General features: G+C 47.6%; 3 protein-coding genes and 1 long non-coding RNA gene across 5 annotated transcripts; 2 read left to right on the forward strand and 2 right to left on the reverse strand.

Annotated features, from left to right (window-relative positions):
- Window positions 1-5,630: 5,630 nt before the first annotated feature.
- Window positions 5,631-6,201, reverse strand: LOC111257995 (protein YABBY 4-like). Its single transcript, XM_022828662.1, has 2 exons — window positions 6,022-6,201; window positions 5,631-5,870 (listed from the first exon to the last, which is right to left on the reverse strand). Exons 1-2 carry the CDS (start codon window positions 6,199-6,201, stop codon window positions 5,631-5,633), a joined length of 420 nt encoding a protein of 139 aa, XP_022684397.1.
- Window positions 6,202-6,780: 579 nt separating this feature from the next.
- LOC101755724 lies at window positions 6,781-8,859 on the forward strand. The gene is made up of 3 exons (XR_001164819.2): window positions 6,781-8,094; window positions 8,194-8,250; window positions 8,457-8,859. It is a non-coding gene; the product is annotated as an uncharacterized LOC101755724 (long non-coding RNA).
- A 514-nt stretch (window positions 8,860-9,373) lies between these two features.
- On the forward strand, window positions 9,374-13,345 carry LOC101757082 (thylakoid lumenal protein TL20.3, chloroplastic). The gene is made up of 6 exons (XM_004953213.4): window positions 9,374-9,842; window positions 9,948-9,977; window positions 10,501-10,607; window positions 11,201-11,235; window positions 12,687-12,815; window positions 12,933-13,345. Exons 1-6 carry the CDS (start codon window positions 9,517-9,519, stop codon window positions 13,122-13,124), a joined length of 819 nt encoding a protein of 272 aa, XP_004953270.1. The 5' UTR covers window positions 9,374-9,516; the 3' UTR covers window positions 13,125-13,345.
- A 310-nt stretch (window positions 13,346-13,655) lies between these two features.
- Window positions 13,656-17,322, reverse strand: LOC101756124 (NAC domain-containing protein 7). 2 transcript variants are annotated; one of them, XM_004953212.3, is made up of 5 exons: window positions 16,805-17,322; window positions 16,444-16,636; window positions 14,923-15,108; window positions 14,562-14,833; window positions 13,656-14,435 (listed from the first exon to the last, which is right to left on the reverse strand). In XM_004953212.3, exons 3-5 carry the CDS (start codon window positions 15,083-15,085, stop codon window positions 13,827-13,829), a joined length of 1,044 nt encoding a protein of 347 aa, XP_004953269.1. In that variant the 5' UTR covers window positions 15,086-15,108; window positions 16,444-16,636; window positions 16,805-17,322; the 3' UTR covers window positions 13,656-13,826. The 2 variants fall into 2 exon arrangements, with proteins under 2 accessions (XP_004953269.1, XP_004953268.1); XM_004953211.3 differs by having other exon boundaries at window positions 16,444-16,666.
- Between the last annotated feature and the right edge of the window lie 1,696 nt (window positions 17,323-19,018).

The following is a 19,018-nucleotide window of genomic DNA, read 5'->3' on the forward strand; positions in this document are numbered from 1 at the left end:
TCGTCTTCTCGTTTTTCTTTGACAATCCTTGATGAGACGTTGAAATAATTTATCATAAGAGCGTATGCATTGGAGGATTCAAAAGTCAGGAACTCTTTTTTATGTTATCTGAAAATAAAAGGGAAATTCCATTAGAAAAGGCAACCCCTAAAGGTTGCAAATACATTAAATATACGCCACGAGATATCTCATACGCAGTAGTAATATGCATGTGAACCCGACTCAATATACCTGATCTATGGTTAAGTGATTAGAAATTACCCTCCAGTTTTCGAATTTTAGAATTTAGTCCTCATTTATTTGTAATCTCCTCTTGATCTATACGCCATGTTTTTACAAATCCGGTATGTTAAAATAAAACTTCATCTTTCTCAAAGTCCAATTCAACGTGCCACGATATCCCTCACCACCATCTTCTCTACCCTAGTATTTCCTCCGGCCACCTCCACTTTCTTAACCCTATAGTCCCATTCCTTTCTCCTCCGCCCTTTTCGATGGCTTCAGTGCTATCTCTACACCCAGATCTTTCCACGTTAACTAGGTTAAGCACCATGCCACTCGCTGTCACTACCCATTGCCATCCTACTAGCGATCCACCTTCGGTTGTTGAACCTTTGATCCACGATCTTCACATAACATTATTGAACCTAGATTTTTTTTTTGAAAAGGAAAATATGTCTAAACTCCGCAACCGCATAGCCAAGTTTTTACAGTATTCTCAGCTAAAAAGCTAATGAAACAAATGGGAATCATTGAACCTAGATGCCCAGGAATGTGTTGCCTAAGAAGACAAACCTTTGTGTTAGTGTTGAAATAATTTGGTGTTTAGTAAAAGTGATGATAATTTTAATAATTTAGCAAATTAAAGTTGGCGACCTGTAAGATGAACCTCGGAAGTAAATATGACTTGTGAATGACAAATTATTGCAGGGATGCGAGATCATGGGGTTAGGAGATGGGTGGGTCCTGCGTGCCCATGTATATTTTCTTTATTGATGTGATAAGAAACTTGGATATAATTAATAATACAGTAGACGAGGCTGGTTGACCACAGGCATGCATGCTCCTAGATTTGGCTGATCCACAAATCCAGAAGTACTATGTTATATCACATCATGGAGATCACTTTACACTGGAGCTGTTCGTTGTTGTCTTCGAGTTTCCATGCATCCAAGGTGCTGCTTTACTCATGCATGTGAAACTGGCCCCCATCCATAACCCATTGCTCTGTGTTTCCACAGGCAAGCTGCCAAGCAAAGCCAATATAAAAACCACATGAAGCTGCCAAAAGCAAGGAAGCACCCACATGGAAGGCCAGCATCCCTAACCCATTTCTCCCAATCCTGTCCTCCAATATATCCATGATCTCGTGGTATGTAGACACGATGCTAATCCGGACTGCTGCTTTATTTCTCCATTTTACACTGCTGGGTGCTGGGCACTAGCTCCACGGCCTCCACGCAAACCAAGAGATATGCCCTTGCGGTCGTATATCTTTATTCCTTTCTCAGCTAGTGCCCACACCTGTTGTTCGTGGGCAGGGCGCACAGATAAACCTTTTCAGAACGTGGGGGGTCACTAGGGATAGCTACAGCAATTTTGTGATCACCTGCCCTGATCCTCGTCTCGCTCCAATTAGCAAGGTAAAATATCTGAGAAAACAGCGGCATCTACATGACTATACATGCACACAAGGCTTATCTCACCCATCCCTCCCTCCCATGGGCGGACCGACGTTAAGCCTAGAGAAGGCACGGGCATCCACTCAGGCCGGTTTGGCAGGGTGTATTTTGGCTTCGTTTCACCTATTTTGTGCAAATTGAAGCGTTACAGCGTGAAGTTGTTTTGTAAGCCAAGGCTAAATGAACTAGAAGCCGGGAAGTCAGGTTTTTTTACTTCACCGGCTTTGGCTTCACCGATGAAGCCGTTTTGGGAGAAGCTCTTCCAAACGGCCCCAAATTTCTGTTTCTTGTGACTACAGCATGTGTTTAGTAAAGTTAATAAAGGTCCATGTACTAGTAGGTAGCCCTCATTTCATTTCTGCACCGATCACCCTTACATGATGTTTGTGTCTCCTACTCAATATCTCTGACCTAAGATCATAATATTGCATGCACCGATTAGTTCAATCCAAAAGCTTAAATCGGTGAGCAAATGCGAAAAATTCATTTATGCTTCAACACAATGCGCAATGGAATATAATGGCCCTGATTACTCTTACACAATTTGCTTGGAAGCAAGCCCTCTTTAATCTCGATCGGTTCGTTGGGAGATAGCTAGGGCCTCTGTGATTTGCAGAAATTGCAGCCGCAAGAAGGAAGCTAGCTATCACTGGGCAAGCTCCTGCAAATCGCAGAAATATTTTTTGAGGCAACATGTTTTCCTTTGGGGGCATTCAAAGTTACAGGATGGCAGAGCAGATTTGCAGGCCGGCTCTGGAAATTACAGGATGGCCTGAGAGTAGCCGCTCCGGTTGTGACAATTTTTCTCTCTCTGATGAGGCCTGGGCAGCCGCATGCATGTACGCTTGCCTCTGCAACAGCGATGGGCTGGTGCCACTGCCGGAGCTAGATTCCATGTCCTTACGGCCTGCCCGGCCGGCCGGCCGCTAGAGCTGGTCCCCGTAGCTACACGCCCGTGCCACAGTCCACTCTCCGCCGCTAGTAGTAGCCCTCCCCTCCCCTCCCCTCCCCTCCCCTCCCTTCTCTTCCTTCAATTGTTCTCGGAGAGGAGAAACGGACAAAAGAAAAGCTCGGCGCGTCCGATCGGCGTCTGTAGGCGCGCGGCCGGGCCGGGGACCGACGCGACTGTTGAAGCTAGTGTGGCGCGCATGTGGCGCGCCGCTGCGGCCGCACGCACACGCACAGGGGCACCGCGCGCTCATGTTCCCATCGCCATGCACATCGATCGATGCAGGCATGGGCGCGTCGCAAGTTTGCAACGCGATCGAGCGTGGCGCAGCAGCGTGCGTTAAATTACATGACCCATGCATCTCCATGTGTAGTTGTGAGTTGTGGCGACTTGGGGAAAAAAAAACGAACCAAGCAGCCAAGCATCAAGCATATATGCAGCTGCTGCTTGGTTTGGAGTCGGAGCTAGCTGAGAGCCTGAGAGCTGACCGAAACGGCGTAGGCTGCAGCAAGCTGCTGCTTGCGCTGAGCCGCTCGCTCAGAACGCAGCAGCAACCACCAAGGCGCGAAGCAAGGCCACAGCTAATAGAGTAAAAATAAACGAAAGCTTGCAGTAGTATAGGATCTAGGGACCCAGAGAAAAGGAAGGTGGCCACGCGACGCGCGCGCGTGCATATGCAGTAGCCGTACGATCCGCTAGCTAGCTCGCAAGGTCAACTTAGCTGCAAGCCTGCAACCTATCTACGGATCGATGCAGGAGCCATTCCTACCTTGAGCTCAATACTTCTATATGTGTATAGGCAGGTGTAACAGCAGACGGTAGAAGCTACAAATAATTTATAAGGAGCTTCGATTCGTTATGATCGGATCAGACTGCTGCCGCATGCAGGCCTGAACGGCTGAACCTGATCGGGATTCAGAAATGAATTGACAGTAGCGCTGGTGTTGGAGCAGATGTGGTCGGGTTGGAGATTCCAATCCAGGCCGACTCCGGCACTCCGCGGAAGCAGCCTAGCTTACAGGCAGCTATCGGTCGAAAGCTCGCGACGGCCGTCCGTACCTACATTGTGCGTACAGCACGGGCATCCATGCATGTCTATAACTTCGTCGTTAGCTGCGGCTACCGAGGTAATAGTACAGGTGCGAGGCCACAAAGAACAGCTACGATCCTACGAGCAAGAGGCTACCCGGGCGTCCAGTGCTCTCCATCAAGCTCCAAGCAACAAGTATGTAGATTAAACTCGGTGACTTGCAAGTTGCATAACGAGTTTATCAGACAGGCATCTATCACCCCTCAAGTTGGACGCGCTTGTGGGATCTATACCACCGGACCACCCTCTTAAAATCCCAAAGCGTTGCAAATAGTTCTCTATCTGTGTGTGTTTTTCCCAGAACATACATAGACGATTATAAAGTAATACAACAATAGTTCGTTGTGAATTAAATACACGCTTCTTGTGGTATTAAATATTTTGTCATGTTTTCTAGGTTTCAAGCAACTGCAATATGACTCTTTATAATTGACATTTCTCCGCGCAAAGCAACAACGTTTCGTTGGCCTATGCGGTAGATGAAAAATCAATGCAACTGCAATATGAATCTTTATATGCTGAGGATTTCATGGACATTAAATCTTATGCCACATCATCGATCAGTGTTGCTGACTTGGCAACTTAATTATGAGGAGAGATGAGAAGATAGTTTCATCCTCATGAAACCCACCTGACACAGTTACCAAGTCCCATGAAACCTAATGAAACTTGCACTGAGGATGTTATAGTTTCATCTCATGACACATTTGATCATAACTCACGCTAAAATTAAATGTTGCAAGCTGTTTATGAAATTATGCAATGAAACTGTTGCATTGAGAGTGGCCATTTCATTTCATTAAAAAGATAACATGGCAGTCTTGGTAATAGTGCAATGAAACCATGCATCGACATTCCATTGTTTTGGGGTGACGGAAGTCTGCTCCTTAGGGCAATAAATTTCCATGAGACAACTTAAAAACCTCATATTTCCATGTCTTATGCAGTGCAAATGAACTGAGAGGTTTATATCAACCCAAATATCTCCACATATATAAGATCAATGTACATTGGCCTAGTCCTGCTCCAGTTACAATTCTGGATCCACCCCTAAGAGCAAATACATTGCTACACGTCAGCGATCTCATAGGTCGTCTAATGCAGTGCCACATAGGATTTTTTATGATATGAAGGAAAGAGGGTGAAAAGAGAGAAAGAGATCGTTGTTTCGCGAAACAACCGCCTCATGAGCTAAATGATGGTGTGCGCTTGTGAGCTGTGTGTTCAACTGAGGAGTCAGTTTGGGCTATGTAAACCCAACTCCGGCTTCAGATTGGGCCAATCTACAATGCAAGAGAAGCCCACTAAGGCCCAACTTTAACACACAAACAGCCCAGCATCCGTATGAAACGCTGGATCCTTTTTCTCCGCATCCGTGGGTGGCCCGACGGCTGCGCCGGCGATTACGTGCTCGCGCGCGAGCCACCACCCTTGACCGTCCGTGCCAACTTGAGCTGTAGCAGATAGATTTACTGAATAGTCGATAAAAAGTAATCACGTCTTCCAACTTCAATATTGAACATAAGTTGCTCAACGGATGTGTAGGTGTTGGAGTTCACCGCAGAACTTGCCGCTGGCGAACTCAGGAAGGTGCACGCAAAAACAATGAACACCACAATTTGGTGCTGCACTAACCGGGCAGCTTTTCTCCTTTGCAATGCTTGATTATGTAAAGGGAAAGCAAGTGCTAACTCCAGAACCATTAAACCATCAACACAAGTGCCATGCTGCTACTTCATGAAAGGAAACGACTAAAGCACCAAAGCAAAAATAAACATACAATCAGGATGACCATCAAGGATTATTTGTAACAGTAGGCATTAGCGCGCGCACTTCATAGTCCATGCAGCTTCACTAGTTCCACGATGTAACTAGTCCTTACGCCTGTTCACCGACGAGGAGCTCTTCTTCAGCTCGGGCTCCTGCTGCACAGGCGGCTTCGCTTCCGGCATCGGCGCGGCCGGCAGGTTGCTGCCGCAGCTGCTGTTGCTGCGGCGCTCACGTTGGCGCTCGCCTGGTTCATCAGGAAGCTCGGCACCTGCGCCGCGGGCGGGAGCAGGAGGCCGTGGAGGTTGACGGAGAGCATGCTGGCGCAGTGGCCGCAGCGCACCGTCACCGTCTTGAACAGGCTGCTGCACGGCACGCCGACCTGCGCCGCGGAAACCAGAGATCACATTACATCAGCACAGAATGAATGAATGATCAGTAACAAACCGTCAAGAAGCGGAAGAAAGAAAGGAGTAAACACAGGCAAGCAAAGTAAAGCAGCTAAGCTATAGCAGGAGGAGCGGAAGAAGGGCGGTGTCGGGTAGGTGGGTGGGGCGCGCGCGCTCGGCGGCGCCACCGCACTGCACGTACGGCGAGGATGGTTTCGCAGCAGTTGCAGTGCACGTAGCACGGTAGCAGTGCTGCTCGGTGGGGGACGGCGCGAGGTGGTCCAGCGGGATGGCGGCCGACGACGAGGAGGACGAGGACGACATCACGATAGATTTCGACGATCGAATGTAGACCGATAGATTTCGACGACATCACGATAGATTTCGGCTCCCGCACCTCCTGGGGGCTGGGGTGTAGACCGCCGCGGACAGCGTGGTGGATATATGGACCTGGGCATGGGGAAAGCGGGTGGGCGAGTAGGGCAGGTAGGAAATGGAGAGCCGTGTAATGTGGATATCGCTAGAGTAACGCGAGCCCCGATCGGTTCGTTGGGAGATAGCTAGAGCCTCTTGGATTTGCAGAACATTACAGTTGCCGGAGGAAGCTAGCAATCACAGGGCAAGCTCCTGCAAATTGCAGAAATGTGTTTTTTGAGGCAATATATTTTCTCTTTCTGGGGCATGCAGAATTACATAATGGCAGAGCAGATTTGCCGCAGGGCGGCTGGAGGTTACAGGATAGCAGTAGGCCGGTTCACCGGTTTGGTCCAACCCGTTGGAACCAGCGAACCCAACCCGTCTTAATCCGGGAAAGTGATATTGGACGGTTTGAACGGTTTCCGGGTTAAGCCCATATATCTAGAACAGGCTAAAATGAAGACGGTTTAGAACCGGAAAGCCCAGGTAAACCCGTCGTCCCATCCGGCGGTGGATCGACATGTCGCATCTTCTCCATCTAGCGGCAGCGGCGGCGGTGGGGGGCGAGGACGAGGAGACCGCGGCTTCTCCTGGCAGGGGCGGTGAACTTGGAGATGAAGACGCCCCCATGGTGCTAGCTCCCCACCGCAGCTATGAAGGAAGGCAGAAGTCCAACCTTCCACGCAGTGAAGCCTCCTTGGTGATGAGGACGAGGAAATCGCAGCTTCTCTGTGCAGCGGCAGAAGGCGAGGAGGTCGTGACTTCTCTAGGCGGCAGACATAGAGATCAGGACATCCCTATGATCCAAGTTCATTGTCACAGCAGCGAAGGAAATCAGAGATCCATTCCTCGCGGTGGAGTTTTCATGGTGGCGACCCAAGGACAGGTAAACTGTTGCCCGATCCATAGTAGCGCTTGATTCTTGTTGCTCGATTCTTGTCAACATTAGGTGTTGCTAATGATTAGGGAGTGATTGGGTAGGATTTTGGTGATTAGGACAGGATGAATCATTTCAATTTCCGGTTCTTGTCAACCTTTCTGTATGATTAGGACACGATGAATCATTACAATTTCCGGTTCTTGTCAACCTTTCTTACAGAATAATGATGAGATAAATGTGGAAAATGATAAATGTGGGGGCGATTAGTTAGGATTTGGGTGATTAGGGACAGGATGTGCGAGTACATCCTGGAACTGAGGGATTTTAATGTTTCTTTCTACCTTACTAATTGATGTTTCCTGCTCTGAATGTCGCATAGTTAACTATACTTTAGTGTGTCCGTATGACACTATATCAAAAACTTTGTGGTTGTGATTCTCCAAACATTCTGTGATAGTCATTGTGAGTGAACAACCATCAGGTTTCTGAAATGTACACTCGCTGCAACCACAAGGTAGGGGGTGAACAGCTAGCTAGCTCAGTCAGAGTTGGATTCAGCTGTGCTAGTCATTGTGAATTTAGGAACTTAATATTAGTAAATGGATATTTCTTTATGATCAGCAATGGAAATGCGGCCCTAACTAGCTTACCAGTCATTGTGTCCTATTCTCCGATCAATCCTAATCAGCCTAACTGTTCAAAAATAGCCAAAGATGTTCTTGTAGTACAAGTGTCTACGGTAGCTTCAGAGTCTGCTTTTAGCATCAGTGGTCGAGTGGTTTCTCCCTTTCGGAGCTCTTTGTCACCCAAGATGGTTGAGGCACTGAGATGTGCACAGAGCTGGCTACATTCATCGCCCAGGAATGTGGATCTAGAAGAAATCATAAGAGATTTAAAAAATTGTGAAGCACTTGAAGAAGGTATCAATCATATTTATTTGTCATCAAGGTTTTTTATTATAACTTGTTAGCTTACATTAATCATCTCACTATTAGCTTACATTAATCATCAAATTGTAGAGCTTGCAGAGTTGAATTGTGGAGATTAGAGTTCCTTCCTGTCATTTGAAGCAAGAGGTATGCTTATCTCTCCAACTTCAGCTTTCTTTTTCAATAATTCAGCATTCTTGTTCAATAATTGAGCTGCCATGTATTTTGTTGCACCATGGAGAGTCCTGCAAGTCTGAAACCATGATGTTTAATTTGTGATCCTGGATTCTGACTGAACACTTAGATTATTGAGTTTGACTTAGGTTGATGTGAATCGTAATCTTCATGACCAGAATGGCTTAAGAGGAGCCGGGCGCTTGTGACATTTTTCTCTCTCTGAGGGCCTGATGAGCAACCGCGAGCATGCATGTATGCTTGCCTCTGCAACAGCGAAGGGCTGATGCCACTGCCGGAGCTAGATTCCATGTCCTTCCGGCCAGCCGGCCGGTAGCTAGCTCTCTCGTTAGTCTCTTGAGCGTGCATCTGGTCCCCGTAGCTACACGCCTGTGCCACAGTCCACACTCCGCAGCTAGTAGTACCCCTCCCATCTCTTCCTTTACTCGGAAATTTCGTTGCCTTCCGAAATAAGGCCTTGTTTAGTTGCCCAACTTTGGGCAACCAAAATTCCTGTAGCAACACTGTAGCGTTTCGTTTGTATTTGTGAATTATTATCCAAATATTGACTAATTAGGCTCAAAAAATTCGTCTCGCAAAGTACAACAAAACTGTGCAATTAGTTTTTGATTTCGTCTACATTCAGTACTCCATGCATGTACCGCAAGTTTGATGTGATGAAGAATCTTCTTTTTGCATAGTACCAAAGTTGGGATTTTGGAGTGAACTAAACATGACCTAAATTTCGTTGTCTCGTGGAGCCACAAAGGAATGCGATGTTCCCATCACCTACGGAGTCATGGATGGTCCCAATTCAAAAACGACGGTCTGCTATTTAGATGTGGTTGTAGAATTGTTTGTGTACGTGTGGTGTGAGCGAGGTGTGCGTGTGTTCGTACATGAACAGCAACTGTATCTTGATGAGAGGCAGGAAAAAGAAAAAAGATCGTGTGTGAACAAAAGGGCCAATCTACAATGCAAAAGAAGCCCACCTAAGGCCCAAATATCACACAGAGTCACTGACAGCCCAATATCCGCAGAAACGCTGGATCTTTTCTCCGCGTCCGTGGCCCGACGGCTCCGCAGGCGGTTTACGCGTTCGCGCGCGAGCCACCACTAGTCCGTCGCCTTCCCCTGTTCGGCTGCTCCCCACGACCCCACCTCACCCTCTTCTTCCCCGCTGCACCTAGCGGCCACGGGCCACCGCTCCTCGCCTCGAACCCGGAACCCGCCGCCGCCATGACTCTTGCATCCACCTCCCCTATCGCTGCCGCCGCCGCCCGTCCCACGAAACTCCCTTCCTTCTCCCGCTGCCCCCCTCGCCGCCTGCTGCGCGTCTCCTGCCAGGCGGCGCCCGACCGCCCGGCCTGCGGGGGCGGCAATGCGTCGAGCGCCTCGCCGGCGCCGCAGCAGCCGAGGTGGCGCGCCGCGGTATCCGCCGCGATCGCGGCGGCCGTGGTCGCCGCGGCGATGCCGGCCTACGCGGACCTGAACAGGTTCGAGGCCGAGCAGCGGGGCGAGTTCGGCATCGGCTCCGCCGCGCAGTTCGGCTCGGCCGACCTCAAGTAGGCCGGCGAATCTTCTTCTTTTGGGTCTCCTCTTCATGCTCATTTAGTCGTTTTTTGTTAAATTGCGTTGCTGATTTGATGGTTTTGCGGCCTGTTTTGCAGGAAGGCCGTCCATGTTAACGAGAACTTCAGGTGGGTTCTTAATTTCGCTTGTTCAAGATAGAATTCCTCATTTCTTCCATGCCACATTCTACTGTGGCTGATAGATTTAGTGAAAATTCCATCAAGAGGAATCCTGTTTTTCAACTTCAACATTGGACATAAGTTAGCTTAGTTTCTGGCTTTCTGCCTGCTTGGGTCTGAATGCAATTTTTGCTCTCTGGAAGTGTAGGCAGTAGGCATTAGCACACACTGCCTCACTCCACACAGCTTCACTAGTTCCAGGGTATAATGATAATAATCGTGTATCGCCAAAATTGTTAAGCATGTTGGTATTGTGGCCAGAAGGTCAGATTGTGTCCGTATGCATTTTCTGACCGTTCCTTTAACTCGTATGGACAAAATGTGGAACAAATATGCTGCAGAATTACTATAAGGACACCGGAGCTAAACAGTATTCTAGGAGAATAGTTATTTATGATATGGATAACTACAGAAATAGTAGATTTGTTATTCCTAGTCTCTTATTTCCCTAATTCATCATTTATTGGTATAGGAGAGCCAACTTCACATCTGCTGACATGAGAGAGTCAGATTTCAGTGGTTCCACATTCAATGGTGCCTATCTTGAAAAGGCTGTTGCTTATAAGGCAAATTTCACTGGTGAGTGAAACAACAGCTTTTCATTATGTGGATAGTTTTTATTCATTGTCTATATTCTCGTACATGATGTGTGTAGTGTAATTGATGCACATAATTACCTTTATTTAGTGGTCAGTGGTCCTCTGATGTGCCTTAACAGGAAAGCTACTCAACCAGAGATATCATAGAGATCCTCTTATCTGTTACATTAACAAGCTCCTCGCTACCATCGCAGTACAAAATCAGAACAGGAAGCTAACTGTGTTTCATTTTGTTTCCAAGTTGACTCATCACGGTACTATTTATTTTATAGTTTGTTAGTAGTTCTGGGCTTCTGGCATTCGCTTAAGAGTTATGAGGGGATTGACTCCAAATTCAAACCTGGCTATCTGGTTCTCAGTGTGCGCAACACATTGTCTAGGAGATTTTGAATCAAATCAGCAACCTCCCTTAATGTTAACGAAATTACAAAAATGGGCTTTGTATCTGAATCTTTGTATCCTAGTGATGTGATTTTTACTGCATTTTAGAGTATGACCTTGAAATAAGTTTGTATTTTTCATACAGTTATTTTGTAATTTATTTTCACAGTGCTATTGTTTTCTCCTTTTCAGGTGCTGATTTGAGTGATACGCTAATGGACCGCATGGTAAAACCTGAATTAGTACTTTTAAGCTTTAGCTTTGCCATGTTGTTGTAGCATGCCAATATTTTGCCCAAATGCATGTGATATCTTGTGTTTATTGAAATATATGGTCCATATTCCATTGATTGTAGGCGTAGATGGAGCATACACGGCTAATTTCTAGGTCAGCATTAAACGCTGTCCCTACGTTTTCTCCTTTTCCGTAGTAATAAATTATGATGTCAATGATCCTGCTTGATTTTTAAGGTTAATAAAAGATATCAAAATAGGACCCAAATCGGTGCACTAATGACATGTTATCTCCACTTTTATTCTAATACTAATATATGTTTCATTCACATCCTCTGTTTCAAGTATCCTTTCAGTAAATCCTTGAAAAAAGAGTGAGATCAGAGTTTCAGGGGTTGTACAATGAGACAGAAAGTACAGGATTTTAACATGGGGATGTTAAAAAAGAATGTAATGAAGCATAATTCTTGGTCTGAGTAGGTGTACTTTTTTCAGAAAATTATATATAGCAGAGCTACCCACATAATTATCTTGGAAAAAACTTGACCACAGGGAGTCAGGGAGAGATGCCCCCTTGGCTCTGTCAGGGGACTACCCAACCTATTAGGTATTCACACGACCTGTGAGCCAGCCCCTGCTGTGAGCACCAAGGTTCACCTGGGTGGCCAGCCTCTCAACTGTGGAGGCTCCACCAAGTTACCTAGCGTTCGGTACTCCACAAAATACATTAGAGAAAAGCAGTAGGCAAAATCCTTCTCTTATATATTCTGGCGATCATCTGCTCCCAGGTTTCTTCCTTGCAGCCTGGAGGCATTTTGCTCCAGCTAGGCTCCAGGTGCTTCTTCCTCCATGAGATCAAACTTGGATTTGCAGAATGGTGTCCAATGCATTTTAGAAGATTCACCTGTTTCTTTCTTTCCTTTTACTACCAAACTACTAGTATGAGCAGCTTCTTGGTGCCCTCTATCGGTCATCCTGAGGTCAAAACTCTTTTGAGCAATTAGTCCATTATTAGGCAGCAAGCCCAGTGTCCGGTGGATGGGAGAGTTGCCAGGAGGCAATTTTTGATCACTATTGACGACCAGCGAGCAGTTTCTGTGTGTTTTCGAGCTCCTGTTACACATTATCAGGAATTATTACTTTAAAAATCCTCTTCTGTTAGCCATTGAACCATCCAAATTATGGTTTTGTAAGGAAAGTCAGATGAAGAACCAGGTGTAGTAATAGAATCTCATATTTCTTCTGGTGTTATGTACTTGATGCTTGTGTTGTTACTTGTTAGACATGCAAATGTCGATTTTCAAGATTTTGAGTCCAATATACCATGGCAATTAGTGGAGTCTATACTCCTGTTCTGAATTTGCTATATGAAGTTGTCTAAATACATAATTACTCGGCAGACTTGCAGTTCAAACAAGTTTTGAGACATTGTATACTGCTGACAGGTTCTCAATGAAGCCAACCTTACAAATGCTGTTCTTGTACGGTCAGTCCTCACACGTAGTGATCTTGGAGGAGCGATTATTGAAGGCGCTGACTTCAGTGATGCTGTTATTGACCTACCACAGAAACAGGTATATAGTTTCATAAATGGCAATGGCATCACATAGTGATGCTGTTATTCTTGTTGACGGTCAGGTTCCATGGTCAATGTTTGTGCGAGCTCTTAATTTCTGATATTACTTTTGTAGGCATTATGCAAATATGCAAGCGGAACCAACCCCATAACAGGGGTAAGCACCCGAAAAAGCCTAGGATGTGGCAATAGCCGTCGAAATGCATATGGGAGCCCTTCATCCCCTCTGTTGAGTGCCCCACCACAGAAACTTCTTGACCGCGATGGTTTCTGTGATTCGGGTACAGGTATGTGCGATGCAAAGTAAGAGAGGATTGATCAAACACAGAAACTGGTCACTGGATGCTGTATATACATTGGAGATTGAGTGAGAGCAGGATAGTGCAGAGAAATCAATCGTTTTTCTTCGTCTTCTCTTGCAACTGTTGTAAGGTTGCAGCAGAATCAGAAACTTCGGATGTAGATGAAATATGGGCAATGAGCAGTGAACAGCATATACATAGCATTGTATGTATTTGAAACAGATCATATCATGTGTCCCTTGCTCGAAAGAAGGCCCCTCTGCTTTTTTTCTGGAGCCAATACATCCAAAAGCAGAAGTTCAACATGGGATTGACCGGATTGTCTCGGTAAATAAACTTTCCACTCCATTTCACAAACATTGCTGATGCATCGATCGGCAGCGACCAGAGCTGCCGTTCTGGATGATGGACCGCACAATTAGACGCCCATCGACAGCTTGACTATTCTTTACAAATTGCCAAGTCAGTTACTGAAGCTCCTTAGCTTCAGCTCTCAGCTAGCTACCTTATTAACAATCAGGTCCTGAGACCTCATGTCAAACAATATATATAACCACTTCGGTTACATGTTTATTATGCATGTGTATGTCCTCACGTGCCATGACATGTATTGCCTGCTATATATTTGTACACTAGATCAGATTTTGGGAGGTATAATGAATTGTATACGGCATCCAATGGATTCATTCGTGTACGTTCTGTGGCAGCTATTTCCACAGGTCAGCCTCGCCGCCGCCGCCACTGGCAGACGTGGAGGCGTAGTCCAGTGCCTCTTGTGGCTGCTTGTGCTCAGCGTGGAACACCTGCGCCGGATTGGAGTAACCGGCCTCTTTCGGAGCGCCGTCGCCGTGGCTGAACAGCTGGGACGCGACGAACTTGTCGAGCACCCTCCAGTCAGTGACCGAGTCGTCGTCGCCGGTGGCGGCCATGTAGGAGGCGGGCTCCATCGGTGCTTGAAGCGCGGCGGCGTACTTGGAAGCCTCGTCGGAGGACTGGAGGCTGCAGCTTCCTTGGGCGATGTAGGCGCCGGGAGGTTTGGGGCTCTCCAGCTGAGGCAGCTGCTGCAAGAATGCCTCCTGGCTGGGCAGGAGGTGGTGATACTCCAGCTCCGGCTTGCAGTGGTAGAGCTGCTGCCCGCCGTACGCCGCCGCGGTCGGGTGGTGGTGGTGATGCATCATCAGCTGCCTCGGCGAGCCGATGTCCGGCGGCATGAACCCGGCGACGTGGTCGTCGAACCAGCACGGCGCGCCGTCGGCCATCCTCCGCACGGTCGCCACCCGCTTCTTGAACACCCGGCAGACCACCCATCCTTCCTCCTGAACCATTCATTAATCATTCAGGGCAAGCAGAAAGCAACAAGTGGTGTCAGCTGAATGGCATGCTCACTCGATCAGACATGAGAAAAGGCTCGTTCAGGAAGGTAGGCTTGGACTGATACGTACAGGGGCGGTGCCGTTCTCGGTGGTCTCGAGGCGGTACTCGTGCATTATCCAGTCGGACTTCTGGCCGTTGGGCGCGCGGCCGCGGTAGAAGACGAGGGTCTTCCTCATACCGACGAGGCAGTTCTTGGTGTAGATGGGCTTGTCCCGCCCCGTGGCCTTCCAGAAGCCGGCGGTGGTCGCCCGGTTGGTGCGGGTGCCCGTCGGGTACTTCTTGTCCTTGTGGCTGAAGAAGTACCACTCGTTCTGCTCCTCCATCCCGATCTTGCACTTCTCTGCCCATTCCAAATGCAGTGTCAATTGAATGTGTTTTTCTTTTTAGTCTCTGTTGCATGAACTGCTACTGTCAGAATGTATTTCTTACCTTGGAGGTCCCAGGGCTCAATTTTGTACAGATCGACGTCTTTTATCACGTCCAGATCGATCTTGTTCGACGCCACCTTCTTCCTCAGGTAGTAGTCGACGAGTTCCTCGTCGGTGGGGTGGAAACGGAATCCAGGGGGGACATGGGAGAAAGCAGTGTCCATCCTATTCCGCTGAACCCCAGTAACTGCACGGGATCACGTAACAAGTTCAGTAAAAGGGTTCATCAGCAATTTAGCATGCCATTGACATGCCGTTAAACTCAAAGCCACGTAAAAGGTTGCCTAGTCATACGCCTAGTCATCATATATACATGGCACATATACTATATATGGTCATGCACACAACCATTTCTATACTGGACGTCTGGACACCACAGTAAGAAGCACGCATATCAGGATTGAACACACATCTAAGCGTTTCTACTCTGAGCATTATACAGAGAAATCCCATAATTTTGCTTTGTTCTCTCAAAAAATAATTATCTGCTACTCAAGATCCACATTTGGTATTGCTTGAAAATATATTGTGCGTACATGCATGTTCCGAGTCCACACAGTCCAGGAATGGATCAGACGTTTTTTTGTTTCATTTCCACTAGGATGATATTTTCAGGAAAAGTGAGCAATCATGGCAGTAGATAAAAAGGACCATACTTTCATCATGTATACGATTACCAGATTAATTCATTGGATCGTTCGGTTCCTTTTGTGCCAAGGAAGCTAGCTTAGTGCACATGCTGACCTTTCTGTTGAAAGAAATGTATAGTACTACTACATGATCTAAAAAACATGAATATGCATCACTCAAACAATATTTCTTTGACCCATATGATAATATATTATATGGCAAAGAAGTTTTTAAGAAAAAAAGGTTATTAGGAGCGTTCATTTCTATTAGGTGTTTGGACAAAGAATGGTATACCCAAACATACCTACATAGCTTTCCATTGTGCGAAAAACCCACACATTTACAGAAGATAGAGGGTCTGATTTGACATAGAATAACCTAGTAATATGTCATCATAAACTGAAAATGAGAAAAACAAAAGAGAAAGAAACTTGAAACACTGGAAGTTTGTAGAAATTTCACAAGAAAAACGGTTCGAAAATTCAAACAGGAACTGGGAAAAAAAACTTCTGGTATTAAATTTTAAATTCCAGGTGTTTCCATATATATTTGCTTAATTCTCCATGGATCTCAATCGATCATCTAACCCTAGCTAATCCTATGCAAAAGACAGATTAAACACTAGACCTCAATTAATACCTTACTCGGGTATGGTGTATGAGTTTGGATTTTGGAATACCATGTATATATATCAGTGCCGACGGCCGATATATCCAAATAAAATTCGTCATCAAAAGAACGTACCCATACAAATTAAAACCTAGCTTAGTGTTACTGGGTACTGCCTGTGTGTGGCACTACACAGCGACGTGTATCCACAGACTAGGCAAAGGAAGTAAGACGAAAAGGAGAAGAACATTGATGGGAAGATGAAAACAGAAGCCTCTCTTACAGTGTGCCGCAGGAAGAGGTGAAGCCTCGCCAAAGCTTTGTGCACCAAATCTTGTTCGCCGGCCCAGAGAGTCCTCCGAGGAAATCAACAGAGCAGCACAGCACAGTCCCAAACTCACAACTCCTCCGATGCTACTTCACCAGCTAGACCAGCAGCCACCTTGCCGCGAACTTCTTGTAACCTTCGGCCCCGGCTGAGATGGATCGTCAGCCGCGCGCACGGCCTTCAACCAGTCAGTACAAACACGACGATATATATTTATAACGAGGACGCGCGTACGGAGCTAGCACGCAGCGAAAGCTGGAGAAGAAGAGAGGAGAAGAACATGTATGAGCTAGAGACGGGGCTCTTAGCCTCTTACCACCAGTCTGTAGCCCGCCTTCACTTTATATACCAGCACGAGCTGTCTAGGTCAGGCCAGCAGCAAAGCCAGCACGCCCGATCACTTTCACCGCCCGGGGGCGCGGATGGGGGAAGGGGAATGAGAGATGGAGAGGAGAGGGACGACACGCCGGGGGCCGGGGGGCTTGACGCGGACCGGTGGGGCGGAGGGTGTGCGCGGAAAGCGCGGATGGATTGCGGGCAAAGTTTAGGGCGCGCAGAAATCCTGGGATCCCTGGATCCTCCTCTGCCCTTTCCCGATTGGCCGCCCGCCCGCGTCCCCCTTTCCCCCACTGTAACCGCCACCACCTCCACCCGCCACCAACAGCGACCGCGCCCGCGTTGTTGGCTAGGACAGCAGATATAGCTAACCGGCTAACCCCTCTTTCTCGTCGTCACCTCGCCTGCGCGCGATCAGCGCGCGCGCGTGGCCGGCCTGCGCGTCTCCGGCTAGCTAGCCGCGTCCCTCCCTCTCGCGAGAGAGAGAGACGCCGGCCGGGACTCCGGGAACGCGGTGGGATGGAGTGGAGTGAAATGTAACGGGGGACGCGGGGTTGCGCCCACATATATATGGGGTGGTGGCGCTGGAGACTGGAGGAAGCTTAGCTGAAGAGGCGGAAGCAGCACTACACTGCTAGTGCTCTTCAGGCCTCAGCTCTGCTGGCTCTGCGGAATGCCACATGCACCGAGCAGCAGTTGCAGGCTCGCCGCACTCCATTCCCTGGCTAGGCCGAGCCGCCGTCAATCGGTGCCTTCTCTCGCCGTAGTTCGTAGCCTCGTCAGTAGGGCATGCACACCCTGGCCGATCGAGGTCAAGCTTCATGTCTATAGTAGTATAATTTTCAATTCCATCCTGATCACGGTCGCTCTGTCGATCTGCCTGGACACCATCGATCCACTTCCGAGCCGACCGACCTAGTAGTATGTTTTGATGGCGACCCTTCTCCAAATGGAAATTAAAATCCAGTGCAAAGGAAGCCAAACATCTTATCCCTGTCGATGATAGCCTTTTTAATCAGATCTGTTCCGCAATTTTATTATAGTTATCAAGTACTGGTATAATCAGTGCTGCAATCCATATAGCTTCTGGTGAGACTAATTCTAGCAGGTCCATCGCGATGCTGCCTGGGTAATCAGTGCTGGAATAATAGCAATCCACCAAGTTGGTGGAAACTCACAGCGCGCATGCCGCAGTCACCTACCATGGCAGTCGAGTCGATGGCTATAACCAGGGTAGTTTAGTTATATATGAAGAACGAGTCGTATGACAGAACAAAAGAAAGAAGAGAGCTGAACGAGAAGCATGCCCTATATACTATACATTAATATTAGCTAAAGGATAAACAATGTCTATATGCGAGGCGAATCGAAGAGGCCGTGCGCATGCCGAGGCCGGCAGGGAGAGTCGATCGTCAGGCTGTGGCGGCGGGTGGTCCGGCGTGGGCTCGACCTGATCATGAGCTAACCTTGCTTTTCCCCCCGCTCTTTCCGTGGATATATAGCTTCCTTCAGCTTCTCCTTCAATACTGCTCTGATCTACTACTGGTATAGTAGTGCCGAGCAGCTGCTGATGAACCCTGGGCTCCACACACCCGCACGAGGCGCCGATTGTCCCCTTTGCAGAAAGGGGAAAGCGGGGCTTCTCGAAGATACCGGGCCTACTAATCCGTCGTCGGTAAGTTTGCCAAACTGATCGATCGAGGGCTCTACAGATTTGATGAGCAAAAGCTAAGGCGCGCATGTTTGTCGATCGTTGGGGATGGTCCTGATGATATGAACATTACAGCAAAGCTAACATCAAAACGTGCGCTACCTAGGTGACTAGACGCAGTACTAGCAAGATAGCACTTGAAGCAAATCTTTGTGGGCATGCATATATAGCATAGGTCATCGATCGATCGAAGTATAGTGCGGTCCTCAATATTTGTCATGCACGCGCTTTGTTCGCACGCAAATATGAAACAATCAGGACGACGTCTGGATGGCTGGAAAGAGAGGTTTTGTTGCACATGCATGTTTCTTCTCTCAAGAAGTCGGATGGAACAACTCACACCCGCGCCTTTGTGATATCTGTGTAGTACTCACGTGCACGACTGTTGCTCTGTAGTTCAAGCCACAATCCAATGCTTGGATATGCAGCAAGATCTTTGTAGGACTTAATGGCCTCACAAAGAATAGAGGACTTAATGAATGC

Source organism: Setaria italica, chromosome I (assembly GCF_000263155.2).
Source record: "Setaria italica strain Yugu1 chromosome I, Setaria_italica_v2.0, whole genome shotgun sequence".
Lineage (NCBI taxonomy): Eukaryota > Viridiplantae > Streptophyta > Magnoliopsida > Poales > Poaceae > Setaria > Setaria italica.

Excerpts from the sequence above, each read along its gene's own strand:
- LOC101757082 (XM_004953213.4), top strand. The coding sequence starts at position 9,517 with ATGACTCTTGCATCCACCTCCCCTATCGCTGCCGCCGCCGCCCGTCCC. Across the intron at positions 9,978-10,500 it reads CATGTTAACGAGAACTTCAG|GAGAGCCAACTTCACATCTG; the intron begins GTGGGTTCTTAA and ends TTATTGGTATAG. Across the intron at positions 11,236-12,686 it reads ATACGCTAATGGACCGCATG|GTTCTCAATGAAGCCAACCT; the intron begins GTAAAACCTGAA and ends TACTGCTGACAG.
- LOC101756124 (XM_004953212.3), bottom strand. The coding sequence starts at position 15,085 with ATGGACACTGCTTTCTCCCATGTCCCCCCTGGATTCCGTTTCCACCCC. Across the intron at positions 14,834-14,922 it reads TGAGCCCTGGGACCTCCAAG|AGAAGTGCAAGATCGGGATG; the intron begins GTAAGAAATACA and ends TGGAATGGGCAG. Across the intron at positions 14,436-14,561 it reads CCGAGAACGGCACCGCCCCT|GAGGAAGGATGGGTGGTCTG; the intron begins GTACGTATCAGT and ends TGAATGGTTCAG.
- LOC111257995 (XM_022828662.1), bottom strand. The coding sequence starts at position 6,201 with ATGTCGTCCTCGTCCTCCTCGTCGTCGGCCGCCATCCCGCTGGACCAC. Across the intron at positions 5,871-6,021 it reads CCACCCACCTACCCGACACC|GTCGGCGTGCCGTGCAGCAG; the intron begins GCCCTTCTTCCG and ends TCCGCGGCGCAG.